The following is a 12,258-nucleotide window of genomic DNA, read 5'->3' on the forward strand; positions in this document are numbered from 1 at the left end:
AAAGTTGTCACGTAGTGCCTCAGAAATCCTCTTCGTTCCATCGCTAAGTATCATGAAGGAGCAACATTGAGAAAATATATGTATATATGGGCCCTCAATATAGAGTATCACTCCAGAACCTTGCCAGGATTCATTATTCCATTAGGATCGAAAATCGCCTTTATTTTTTTCATCCATGCAATACTCGTTTCGTCTTTCGAATAATGCAGCGCATGTGTCTTCATGGCTCCGATACCGTGTTCAGCAGATACTGAACCTCGGTGTGATGCTGTTTGATATCGGGATAATAATGAGTAGGTTGAATTATTTAGACGGGGAGATGGATAAATTGAATTCATGTAAGGAAAGTACTTGCCTACAAGTTCATATACGAATGGTTCCAAGGCGTCTTGAATCTCTGGGGTGTAAGCTTTGGCGATTACATTCAGATGCAGGTTGCCTATAAACGACGGAATCGGTTTTATGAGTTGAAAAATGCAACTCAAGCTTTACCATCACCGACATGACCATAACCTATAACTGCCCTAACTTGATCATCGTTCAAAAGACCTTTTGACCGTAAACGTTCTCGCGTGAGATCGACACATTCTTTGAAAGTGGAAAGAGGTACGGATATATCGTATTTGTACGCCTTTCCTTCCTTGGAAACAGCTTCCGTGACGCCTTCTCGAAGGGCCCATAAGGAAGAAAATTGAGCAGGATTTTGGGCCAAAACGCCGGTGTTGATGAGAGGCTCCTCGGCCTCCAGTAGTGATTCAAGAAGATCGTTCAGTTTCTGTCAAAGCGCAAATTCACTGAATGGATGAGCTTTGCGGATGTAGAGAAGAAGTACCTCCTCATCGTGTTCTCTCCGACCTCCGCTCGTTTCCACCAGTACAAAACATTCAGCACCTTCGACTTCTTCTTCGCTCAAAGCGCGACCTTGCCCATGCTTCACGGCGAGATCGTATGCAGTTCTGTCTATGAATTCGAACGCTGAAAGGATTTCTGAAAGTTGACGTTTGACTGTTTTGTAAAGTGGTAATACATTTTCAAACCGAGGTAGCGCAAGAATGACATTATTCGAAGCTTGGGGTGCCGGAGGAGTGAGTATGGAAACACCAGTGATAATCCCGAGGGTGCCTTCGGCACCAATAAAGAGCTGCTTTAGATCGTAACCTGTTGAGTTGGGATTATCATTCAGCCGGTCAAATTGGCATGAAAAGAGAATGACCTGTATTGTCTTTTCGTAAAGTAGTCAGTTGGTCGAGAATCGTTCCATCAGGCAAAACGACCTCGAGGCCTAGTACTGAACCGTGGAGGGAACCGTAACGAAGAAGTCTAAGACCGCCTGCGTTCGTGGATACGTTGCCGCCTATTTGGCAACTGAAGTTTTCTCACCGACACAACGCAAGTGTGAAAGCGAGACACAGAATAGTGAAAAGATAGTGTTCGGATTGGATGAGCTGATCGCAACGAAGAGCGTGGATCAAATACACACCTGCCTTTCGCACCAAGATCGAGAGGCATGATATGGTTGTGCGGAGCCACATAATCTGGGTCAGGGAGATTTACATCAGGATTACAAAATAAATCCAGGCATAATGGATAATGAAGTACCTGTGAGGGTTTGGAGAATGCAGCCAGCGTCAGTAACCAGGATGCCTGTAAAGGAGAAAGTCAAAACACGATGAACAAGCGAAGGACAGAACAAATATTGTACCAGATATAGGGTCGAAAGATCGAACTTGGGTCATATTGGAGAGTGAAAGGATCACTTCGTCTCTTAAAGGAACACTACCACCGACAAGACCAGTATTTCCGCCTTGAGGAACAATGCCGATGCGTTTGTCATTGCACCATTTGACAATTTTACTGACTTCTTCAGTTGTCTTTGGCTTTAAGACAGTCGTTGACTTGCCACAATACTTGCCCATCCAGTCATTATTGTAGATGTCCAGTTCCTCAGGCGAAGTTGAGATCGAGGGAAGAGTGGACAGGACAGAAGAGGGAGATGAGAGTATTTTGGAGAAATGAAGTGCATCGGCGTCGGTAACTGAGTTTAGTTGGGAAGCAAGAGATGAATTTGGCCTCGTAAAGATGCGTGAACACCGTCTTGACCAGTGCCAGAGGCGCGACATGGCCAAAGTCCTAATGGAAGTTAGAAATAGCCGATTAGGTAACAGTGTAACACTACCGTCGTGACAGCCGAATCTCGACGACGTGACACGCCTTTGCACAACTATAACCGTCGAAATGTTGGCCGCCTAATATCTTTTTCTTCCACCATGAACCCACCCGACGTCGACGATAACTCCAGCGATAATTATGAAGTCCAGTATCTCGAACATCCCGCTGGAATTGTAGAAGAGGTCCACGTCCAGAATGTCACTGGCGAGTCGAAGAAAGACGAAAGCCCAACGACGACAGCGACGAGAACTGAGCGCTTGTCCGACGCTGCCAGCATACAAAGCGCTTCACCACTAAGGCCCAACGATGACGGGCTCCAGGACAACGTTTCATCCTCCTTACTACCTCCTTCGCCCACAAGAAGTGCTCACACAGTTGCTCCCGAGGATCGGAGTATCAGTAGGAGGAGATCTATCACAGATGTACGCTTTATACTATTCATAAATCTTTGCCTCTGACTCTCCTTCAGCCAAGATCTTCTCGGAGAATTTCTGGCTTCTTCAATAATTTAATTCATCGACGCGATGTGCCTACTCGGGCTGCCATCAGAGAAGAGCAACAGCCGGTCGCTTCCTCATCTTCTCATCCCGAGAAGTCAATTAACGATGACCCTACGAGATCTTCATCTCCTACGCCTAGTCTTATCATTCCTCCCCCTCGACTTCCTCCCCCCACTTTGCAAGAGCTTGGTCTTTCTTTCTCCGCCCTTACTGCCGACCTCTCACCTTCCCATTTCAGCACGCCACCTTCCAGTGGCGCTTTTCTTTCTCCACATTATCTTTTGCTTTGTCATGCTCAAGGATTGGATGTGTTACCGTTGGTTTCTCCGCCAGAACCTCAACCCTATGCGCTCATTCGTCGAGTTAGTTTCAAAAGCATCGTCGTCATGGAACAGCGAGGGGTACTCGTAGCTATCGCCGGGCGCAGAGATGGTGTACGAGTCTACGCGCTAGAAGAAATACGAAAGGCTGTCGAGTGGCGAATAGATGTTGAAGTCCGACGTGAGAGAGACCGTATGAGAAGAGAGATGGCCAAAAAAGTCGTCTCTGGTGTTACCTTAGATGTTCGTAACTCCTCAGAAAAACTCCGCAAAACGAGCTTGTCAACGCCACCTCCGGGGGAGCCATCAAAGCGGCATGTCGTCTCTCGCAAGGGTTCTCATGGCCAAATACAAGTTTCTTCTCAAATACCTCCTGCTCCGCTAATCCCCAGAACACCCACAATCCGTAGACCTAAACATCTTACGGTTCCTGTGCCTTCTGCCTCTACACCTCCTCTAGATCCGGAACCGTCGGGTCGGCCGCCACCATATTCCGAATATGTAGGATCTCATATCCAACCACATAATTCGATGATCTCTCTAGTGCCTACGCGATCTAGGTCTAGAGGTGGTTCGGTATCTGATGTTCTTAGCGTTCCACCTCTGTCTCGCCTCACTACTGAGGCTACACGACCTCGAGATGTTGATGCAAAGGATTGGGCTGAGTCTAGTGATGATGAAGCCATAAACGTCGTAGCAGCTGGGCATAGTGGTAGTCAGGCCCTTGATGAAAGGACCAGTGCTACAGCTCCCAGACATAACCCTAGTTTTAGTCAGTCGACTCTCAGTGCACACACTCCTTCTGGATCTCAATCCCTCCTTCACGCTCACTCTCCTTCCATTGCTCGCCGTACTAGACCGGCAAATTTAGACCTTTCTCTGGCTCGCTCTGGTAGCGGTATACCTGCGCCAGAACCGTCCCCTGCCCCTACCCTCCTAACTCTTCGGCAAGCACTTGCACACCCTCCAGTCTCACGCGATGACAGGACGCCTGAGCCGGATACTCCTCGCGGAGACGTAGACGTGGATGATGATGAAAATGACGGAGGCAGCAATTCAATCAGTTTGTCTCAAGCATTACTGGAGAGTCGGCTACCAGAATTGCCTCCGCCAGGTACGAGAAGACCCCAACTGCCTATTCTCATCTCATCTTCGCACCCTGTTGCATCACCGGATGATGAGCCTACCAGTCCTCGTAACTCTGTTTCTCAAAACAGTGATATCTCGCGTACAGGATCTTCAGAAACTCAAAACTCATCACGGAACAGACGGAGAAGATGGTCATTGATGCTTACTCAATCCTTGTCGTCGCCATCGAACGACGTGCCGCCTCATTCAGCTGCTCCAGACATTTCTTTGTCGCGGGAACAAACGCCCACAAGATCCGGTCGATCTGGCAGCTTCCACTCACAAAGCCGTAGCGGAACGCCTCGTAGACCTTCATCGGCCAACACCGATATTACACCTACTACTGCCTTTTCTCTCGCGCCGCCACTTCCTAGTGGCGCTGCGGCGATTGCCTCCACATCTGCAGCATCCGTGGCATCTGCTTCATCCTCCCGGTCGAGATTTATTCCCAGGATTATAAGTCATGCGATTCAAAGCATGAAGTCGGATAGCGAGCGGCCTTCAACCACTGGTGGCGTCGATTCTGATTCAAAACGAAATAATAACGCTCCTATGCTCTCACATGCACCCCCTCCTAAGTTGGAATATGTCAAGTTACCTGGCACCAAGGGATCTTTAATGATTAAGGCCGTAGAGACAGCCAAGAAAAGGTAACACATCTTCTCCTTTGATATTGTCGACACTCAGTCTTCAACATTGACAGTTTTTTGGCCATCTTATGCGGAGAGAATGGGGAGAAAGTTGAGCTTTTTGCTGGCACTTACAGGACGGCATTGGGACTATCAAGGACCTTTATTCTTCCGGATTCACCTCGATCACTTGAATTACAGCTTCAAGGAGATGATCTAGTGGAAGTGTTCCTAGTATTCTCTCAAAACGTATTTGGATTGGAGCCCGCCACTGTCCGCGTTCGTGAGGTTCGAATCGGGCGCGCAGAACGCCGTGCTGCCCGTCGACGCGCTCGTGAGCTGCGTACCGATACGAGTGCACCCACCAACGATTCCGAGGCGGCTCTCAATCCTGGTAATGAGGAAGAGAACACGAATGTGAATGTCAGCATTGGAGTATCTGTCTCTGTTGGTTCAACTGTCGTTGCGAATGGAACGGGCCCTCGAGGTGCCCAAAGCCCGCAGTATGTCGCCAATGATCATCCACTAGATCAAAGCGCCCCTGCGACTCCTGGGCCTCCCGTTCCAGTCGATCCAGTCCAAGAACCCAGTGCGGAAGGAACAGCTACTCCTGCTGAAGTTCTTTCTAGCAATATTGGCGCAGCTGAGGAATTGATCGCTCTTGCAACGGCGCGTATGGGTCCCTATACCACATTCCAACAGCTGTCGTTTGCACCTCAATTCCCACTAGCTTCCATAGCAGACGAATATGTGATTCCTCCAACATATCCCGAATTCATTGGATATCGTGAGGAACATGAGCCTGCAGAACGAGGCGATAGTGTAGATCTATCTCAAGTCAACTTCTCGCCGCCTGGGCTTCCGGTGCCAACGCCAAGTGCTCCGCCAAAGTGGTTCTACCGAGATCCTAAAGGCAATGTACACGGTTTGTGCTTCTTTTTAGGTAGTAAAGATGTACATTGCTCATACTTATCGATAGGGCCATGGAAACCGTCACTCATGCAAGCCTGGTACAAAGATGGATTACTTCCCCCAGACCTCCCAGTTCGAAAGGAAGAAGACGCCGAGTACATCCTTCTGAAAGATCTCAGATTACAAAGTGTGGATCCTACCCAACCTTTCAAACCTCCTCCATCACTGTCGTCGAATGTCCAGCCCAACGTCTTCCAGCCTTTGGGCAAGCCACTGTTGAAGCCCATATCTTTATTGGCTCAACCAAAGCATTTTGGCCCTCCTGCATTGTTCTACTCCTCTCGCGGTGGACACAGTACCGCTATTGTCGATGCTCGTGGACGTTCAGTACTCAAAGGACGATTGCTGTGGAGTGATGACGATCGTCCCGAGGACGACACCAAATCTGCATTGCTCATGGGTCGAATGGGTGATGTCAAACGTTTAGAAGCAGTAGATATCAAGGACCGCTCTGTACTCATTGCTATGCGTCAAGGTGGTGTTGAAGCCGTCGATCTGAGCGATGCTCTTCTCAAACCTGCTGACGAGTCCCGGACAACCCTCCCTCAGTTTAATCCTATGCCCTCGCATATGAACCGTCGGGCACCCTTTGTTTGGAGAATTGGGACTCCCGTAGCATCGTCAACCAATTCGGCTACAGTTCTTTCACGGCCCAAAGGCAACCATTTACCCAAACCTAAACTCGGAGCCGGCCTTGCCAAGTCACCTGGAAACCGAACAGAATTTAATATTGGGGATGCGGACCCGGAATTCCTTGACGAAGTGCTCTTTCTTGGACGGAAGAATGATGAAATCTATATTTGTGAGCGAAATTCAGGATCTTTTAGGATACTTCGCCTGTGCCCATCGTCGTGACGTCTTTCAATTACCATCATTCAAGGGTTTTCGTTCATGTCGTGATTGTTCTGGTACACATGTATAGCGCACATTTATGATATATATAAATTAATAGTCTCACAATGCAAATTGTAATATTTCCGATAGATCAGTACAAATTAGTGGACACTATAAAACAACATTCATCTAATGTGTCCGGTTCTCTATTGATTCTTGAACAGGTTCAAGACGTTGAAGAAATTTGAGGTTAGAAGACATAGAGTGTACTTACATAGATAGGTGTTACAACTTTGCCACTACTTTCCGCAGTTGCGCTTTTAGAATTTTACCAGTAGATGTTTTCTGATTGAACTTTTGAGTAGCGAAGCTTTGGATAGCAGATACAGCTTACTGGCAATTCTGGCACAATCTCCACCCATTCAGGACAAGCAAACCCAGGAAGTCTTTTTTTTGCGTGTGCCTTCAAATCTCTTGCAAAGTCTTCATGTCGGCCTTTCCATTTCGAGGCATGTTGAGGGTGCAAGGTGACAAACGCCATGGGACGTTCTCCCCACTTCTTATGCTCACGTGCGACGACGGAAACTTCGAGGATATGCGGATGGGAGGCTAATTCTGGAAGAAGGACGGTGTGAGGAAACATATCATGAGTTCATGCTCAAATTGCTACAAAGTACCTTGCTCAATCGCTAAACTCGAAGCATTCTGAAGGATATCAGTTGGTATCAGGATTCGAAGAGTTCATCATAATCAACAGGTATTCACCTCGCCGCCCGAGATGATGATATCTTTACTGCGATCCAAAATAGACGCAGATCCGTCAGGGTGCATAACTGCCAAGTCTCCACTTCCAAAATATCCTCCGCGGAATGCTTTATTAGTAGCTTCTACATCATTAAAGTACTAACCGAGACAACTGTTAAACGAAAAGGACACAGAAGAAACAATTGCCTACCTCTTTCATAACGATATTGCCTCTAGTGACAATTTCGCCCATCGTCTTCCCGTCCTTGGGAACATCGACGAGTTCCCCATTTGGATCGGGGCTTTCCTCGGCTCGATAGACAACTCGCATGCCCCCGGCAGTGACAAAGGGATGACCTTGACGTGCTATCAGCTTGGAACGCTCTTCCAAGGAAAGGGAAGACCACGATTCTTGCGGGTAATTCCGAGTGAACGGCCCATAGGTCTGTAGAATACATCATTCGCGGGAGAGTATCGTCGAATGCAACACCTGCCTCGGTCAACCCATAGACATGTATGGGCTCGATCCCGATTTTTTCAAGCGAGCCTATCAAATGTGCAGTAGGTGCAGCACCTGCCCAAATCAGTGCATTAATCTCATATCGTTGACATTGAGATAGACATTACCTGCGATATAAGCTCGGATCTGCTGTGGGGGGCGTTTCGCGGCAGGATCATTAACAATTCCAATTTGTACCGTAGGAGCCCCACAGTAATGCGTAACCCGTGAATGCAAGAAATGCTTCCAGATCAAAGGATAGTCAACGGAGCGCATTGTGATCTAGAGGACGAATTAGGGCCTTAAGATCACCGGATGCTTTGAGTATACACACTTGAGTAGTAAAAGCAAACGTATTTGCCCAAGGAAATGTCCACCCCGCGGCATGGAACATGGGGAGAATCCTGCAGGTGAGTGGTAAATATGGTTGAGATCTGAAGCAAAATGACTCACCAAAGGTACGTCGAGTTTGCGTTCATCCTGCACATGCGATAATGAAGGTGGTTTACTAATGAAGCTGTGACGTTGCACTTACTGTCCTTCGAACGCATTTGCTAAGGCAGCTAAGTAGGTGCCTAAAAACACAGGTAAAGGAGATGTGGATAAGCGGAATCAACTCTACAGACCTCGTAAGGTCGTCAAAACGCCCTTGCTCCCATTAGAACTTGGTGGACAGGTCAAAGTTAGAGCATTGGGGTAAATACCTTTGGCTATACAGAATTACTTTCAAATCATTATTATGGCACCCAAACGCGTCCACTCACCCTGCCTGTCGTTCCGGAACTATGTTCCTCTAATTTGTTAACCCTCTCTCAACTAGGCACTGGAATAGACGTACGTATAGCATAGCATAGCTGGGGCGTTCTCGTCTGCTTCCATCTCTAGCCCTGACCAGCCTTTCTCACCACTGAACTGTCTCCCCTCGCTCAAAAATCGTTCATATGGATCCCCGCTGTTGCCGGTATCATTAGAAACCACGAACGGGATACGAGTGCCTTCGATAAGGTGAAGATATTCAGAGTCAATAAGGATCAGCTTTGAGCCACTATGTTCTACAAGACAGCTATGAGTGACGAAATTTGGTAAGACATTGAGGCACGCGATTGATACTAGTACCTAAAATATATGCCACCTCCTGAGGAGTAAGACGGGTATTGATTGCTGTGAGGATCACTCGAGCAGCCAGGGCGCCTTGCAGTGCATCTGTTGAGGGTATGTCAACCACACAGAGCAATGAATTTAAGGTGGGATTCCAACCGGCCATCATTGGTCTAGTAAGCGAGCGTTCTGTGTCAGCGCGGGGCAAAATCAAGCACAATATTAGACGCACACGTTTGGAGCAATAACGGCAATTCGATCTCCAGGTTGCAGCCCTGCTTTTACCAAAGCATAACCAAGGTTCTGCACGCGCTGAGTCCTGGCTGGAAAGTAAGCTGCTATGCGAGGAGAGATCATGATTTAAAGCATACCAAACCGAATAAGTGTAGAATGCGGGCGTTTTTACATCAGGGTGCACGACAGCAAGTTTATCGGGATAAATGAGGGCAGCCCTCAGCAGAAACTCAAGTGGATTCTGCTAAGCGCTTGAGTTTTACTCATTAACAAGAGAACGTCAGACCATACCAATGGATGATAGTTGACCGGAAGGTTACTGGGCAGCTTCAATCTGAGCTCATTGTAGGGTGGTGGTATACTTTCTGGAGTGGGTTCAAACCCATTGAACGTAGTCGAATTTGATCTAGTAGCGAAAGTCATTGCTGATAGGTACAAAGAGAAGATCACTTCCCCGCACCTGAAAAACGCGGGGCTCCAAGCTCGGCTCTTCGGAACATTGATCCGGTGAAAAAACTATAAGATAAGATTACAGTTTAGATAAAAAGGTCACCACATGAAGGTTATTCCAGGTTATTCCTTAACGCCATCAGTACACATCCTATATTCGATCCAATCTGGTATTGGAACATCACTATGCTCTCAGTCTCTACCCTCTGTGCTTTACTCGTTGTTCATACAACGCTAGGTTAATCACAAATCCGTTCCTTTCTAATGAGTATACTAACGCTACTCACGGCATTAGCTGACCCAACTGATTTTGTGCATCCCGATTATGTTCTCCAACATATTCACGACTCCTCTACGGATTCTGCAAAGGCGAGTATCACGCGTAACGCTCAAGCCGCAGCTAAGAGTGGTCCTTATAGTAAGTCCTAATAATCGTTCTCAAATTTCACTTTTATATATACCCATGGATTCATCTAGGCATTGTCAATTCCAATGGCGTGACCGCTCCTAGCGGCGACAAGCATGATTATTTAAGCTGGGCTCCCTAGTATGCCATTTACCTACATTATTGGTTGTTCTCTCATCTCGCTCTTCAAGTCATTGGCCAGAATGTGATTGGTGTAGCACCGGACGTACCCATCTCGTACATTCTGGAGATGGGGGCAACGAGACCAATACTGGGCCCGATGATCCACCCCCAGACCAAGATCCTGGCCCGGGCGAGGACACTGGCGATGATAACGACTACGACGACGCAAGTTATGCGGAAGCGCGTTCTCTTCATGTCGACAGCATTTTGGAACTTGCTTCCCGACACAATCGTCTCCTTCGTATACGTAGAACAGCGCCTAAAGAAGAATCCTCTAGCTCAAGTGTACCCCGTGCTACAGATTCAGTCCTAGATGTGTTACCTCTTCCTCAAGCACCGTTCGGTACACTATCTTCTATACCCACTGCTGGTCTTTCTACTGGTTCTTTACCTACTCCTACTTCGCATACTACTAGTCAGCATATCGCTGGATCATCAACTGCTCCCCAAGCCGCTGTTCAAACCAACAAGTCTTCCAAAAGCGCCTGTACACCCTCTCCAACAAAGTCCATACCGCCCTCTGCCAGTAGGTTGTCGTTGAAATAATTTTCTTGCCATCCTGATACAGACCTGCATAGCTTGGACAACATGTCCTTACGTGGCTCGCGACGGTATGAGTCCACCCTTCTCATGATGTTTCCTCGTAGCTGAATAAGAATCAGGTCAAGTAAATCCTGACGTACGTACGCTGGCTGGTGCTGGTGCTATTAACGATGCTTCCGATGGGTTTTTGAGCAATGTCCTGGCATCCTTGATTTCTGGAAATCGTCAATATATCAAGGCAGCAATTAACATCCTCAATGCTTTCTTCCTGGATCAAGATACAAGAATGAACCCGAACATGGATTTTGGGCAAGTGATACGTGGGCCCGGCAACGACGTTGGTACCTTCACTGGTCCACTGGATATGAGGGGTTTGGTCAAAGTGATAAACGCGATCATGATCTTGAAAAGGTCGAACAGCACAGAATGGACTCCGGAACTCGACCAGCAGATGCAGGCTTGGATGAGTCACTACCTTGACTGGTTGAAAAACAGTGAGATCGGCAAGGTACGGCGTATCTTTTTCTCTCTTTATCTTGCCATTAATATGTCGCATGCACGATAGAAAGCTCGTTCTAGACCCAAGTACATATAAACTGATGCCATATAGCCTATGCTATGTTTGCTAACAGCTTTACAGCAACCATGGTACCTTCTACTATATGTCAATGTCCGCGTTATCCATCGCTCTCAACAAGCCTCAAGATGCTGTGAATGCAATGGAAGAATTTTTCGGAACTACGTTCCAAGAACAGATTGCAAAGTCCGGTGAGCAGCCATTTGAGAGTGTACGTACGCGCCCACTACATTATCGCTGTTTCAATCTGGTATGTTGAAAACGTTGATCATGCTCTTTTGGTGGAATTGACCTTGCATCAGGAGGGTTTAATTGTAAGCCACAAATACCCACTTCTGGTATTACATCTCACAGGGCTATATCAGGTTTTGGCGAAGATTGGAGACTATCTTGGTAAGAACTACTGGAATACAAAAACTAAATACGGGTGGGCCTACAGTCTGATACATTAACGCAAAACTGATCTGATTTCACGAACAGCGCGACGATCAAAACCGCCATTGATTTTACAATGGGTGTCAAACCAGGAAACGAGAATATAGAGGAACTGGTTCCACATGTTGCTGCCGCCATGGCCGCGTACGGCCCTTCTCAAGCCTATACTAACTTTTTAAGCAAAGAAAGTGCACAGAATCAACCCTTTTGGTTTTATGATCAACCTGCTGCGTTGCTACATGCACCGGCATCCAAGGCTGGGTCCTCCAAGAGATCGACGGTAGTATGGGGACGAGATGACGACGAAGTTACTGGCCCGGTAGACCCAGCGTGTCCGCCTATTTTCCAAGAACATAAGAGGGTGGAAATCGATGACGGGATTTTTGTCACCTGTCAGGAACTATTACCACTGTATTTGGGGCGCACAGACGGTGCAGTGGATATGTAGCCCGGGATTATAACATTCCATAATCATTATCTACATTAGGACGTTATCCGTAATCTTATCTCCGTAACGCCGTCCGGGCGGTCACCCTG

At 47.4% G+C, this 12,258-nt stretch overlaps 4 protein-coding genes across 4 annotated transcripts; 2 read left to right on the plus strand and 2 right to left on the minus strand.

Moving 5' to 3' along the window:
• Position 1: 1 nt before the first annotated feature.
• Positions 2 to 2,587, minus strand: C8R40DRAFT_259883 (FAD-binding domain-containing protein). Its single transcript, XM_046234519.1, has 8 exons — positions 1,703 to 2,587; positions 1,600 to 1,644; positions 1,481 to 1,535; positions 1,214 to 1,365; positions 833 to 1,158; positions 493 to 775; positions 356 to 439; positions 2 to 268 (listed from the first exon to the last, which is right to left on the minus strand). The coding sequence occupies exons 1-8, from the start codon at positions 2,118 to 2,120 to the stop codon at positions 108 to 110; spliced, it is 1,524 nt and encodes a 507-aa protein (XP_046091652.1). The 5' UTR covers positions 2,121 to 2,587; the 3' UTR covers positions 2 to 107.
• C8R40DRAFT_1080797 (uncharacterized protein) lies at positions 2,158 to 6,692 on the plus strand. The gene is made up of 4 exons (XM_046227098.1): positions 2,158 to 2,591; positions 2,639 to 4,767; positions 4,821 to 5,671; positions 5,726 to 6,692. The coding sequence occupies exons 1-4, from the start codon at positions 2,268 to 2,270 to the stop codon at positions 6,571 to 6,573; spliced, it is 4,152 nt and encodes a 1,383-aa protein (XP_046091653.1). The 5' UTR covers positions 2,158 to 2,267; the 3' UTR covers positions 6,574 to 6,692.
• Positions 6,693 to 9,570, minus strand: C8R40DRAFT_1080799 (uncharacterized protein). Its single transcript, XM_046227099.1, has 20 exons — positions 9,419 to 9,570; positions 9,265 to 9,368; positions 9,126 to 9,212; positions 9,053 to 9,066; positions 8,912 to 8,998; positions 8,634 to 8,847; positions 8,561 to 8,578; positions 8,536 to 8,539; positions 8,422 to 8,446; positions 8,331 to 8,370; positions 8,249 to 8,275; positions 8,130 to 8,199; positions 7,924 to 8,077; positions 7,791 to 7,870; positions 7,508 to 7,741; positions 7,318 to 7,455; positions 7,230 to 7,257; positions 6,947 to 7,167; positions 6,827 to 6,897; positions 6,693 to 6,767 (listed from the first exon to the last, which is right to left on the minus strand). Exons 1-19 carry the CDS (start codon positions 9,548 to 9,550, stop codon positions 6,838 to 6,840), a joined length of 1,737 nt encoding a protein of 578 aa, XP_046091654.1. The 5' UTR covers positions 9,551 to 9,570; the 3' UTR covers positions 6,693 to 6,767; positions 6,827 to 6,837.
• A 193-nt stretch (positions 9,571 to 9,763) lies between these two features.
• C8R40DRAFT_1165521 (alginate lyase-domain-containing protein) lies at positions 9,764 to 12,169 on the plus strand (the record flags this gene model as incomplete). The annotated part of the gene is made up of 11 exons (XM_046230706.1): positions 9,764 to 9,815; positions 9,873 to 9,995; positions 10,055 to 10,124; positions 10,175 to 10,692; positions 10,745 to 10,777; positions 10,829 to 11,217; positions 11,275 to 11,294; positions 11,350 to 11,536; positions 11,589 to 11,600; positions 11,652 to 11,713; positions 11,767 to 12,169. The coding sequence occupies 11 exons, from the start codon at positions 9,764 to 9,766 to the stop codon at positions 12,167 to 12,169; spliced, it is 1,869 nt and encodes a 622-aa protein (XP_046091655.1).
• Positions 12,170 to 12,258: the final 89 nt, after the last annotated feature.

Source organism: Lentinula edodes (genome assembly GCF_021015755.1).
Source record: "Lentinula edodes strain Le(Bin) 0899 ss11 chromosome Unknown C8R40scaffold_2, whole genome shotgun sequence".
Classification (NCBI taxonomy): domain Eukaryota; kingdom Fungi; phylum Basidiomycota; class Agaricomycetes; order Agaricales; family Omphalotaceae; genus Lentinula; species Lentinula edodes.

Coding starts and splice junctions, on each gene's coding strand:
- C8R40DRAFT_259883 (XM_046234519.1), bottom strand. CDS start 2,120: ATGTCGCGCCTCTGGCACTGGTCAAGACGGTGTTCACGCATCTTTACG. Junction 1,366..1,480: donor GATCTTGGTGCGAAAGGCAG/GTGTGTATTTGA, acceptor AGAAAACTTCAG/TTGCCAAATAGGCGGCAACG. Junction 269..355: donor ATTCGTATATGAACTTGTAG/GCAAGTACTTTC, acceptor GATATCAAACAG/CATCACACCGAGGTTCAGTA.
- C8R40DRAFT_1080797 (XM_046227098.1), top strand. CDS start 2,268: ATGAACCCACCCGACGTCGACGATAACTCCAGCGATAATTATGAAGTC. Junction 2,592..2,638: donor GGAGGAGATCTATCACAGAT/GTACGCTTTATA, acceptor ACTCTCCTTCAG/CCAAGATCTTCTCGGAGAAT. Junction 4,768..4,820: donor GTAGAGACAGCCAAGAAAAG/GTAACACATCTT, acceptor CAACATTGACAG/TTTTTTGGCCATCTTATGCG.
- C8R40DRAFT_1080799 (XM_046227099.1), bottom strand. CDS start 9,550: ATGACTTTCGCTACTAGATCAAATTCGACTACGTTCAATGGGTTTGAA. Junction 7,871..7,923: donor GATCCGAGCTTATATCGCAG/GTAATGTCTATC, acceptor TGATTTGGGCAG/GTGCTGCACCTACTGCACAT. Junction 7,456..7,507: donor GCAATATCGTTATGAAAGAG/GTAGGCAATTGT, acceptor TGTCTCGGTTAG/TACTTTAATGATGTAGAAGC.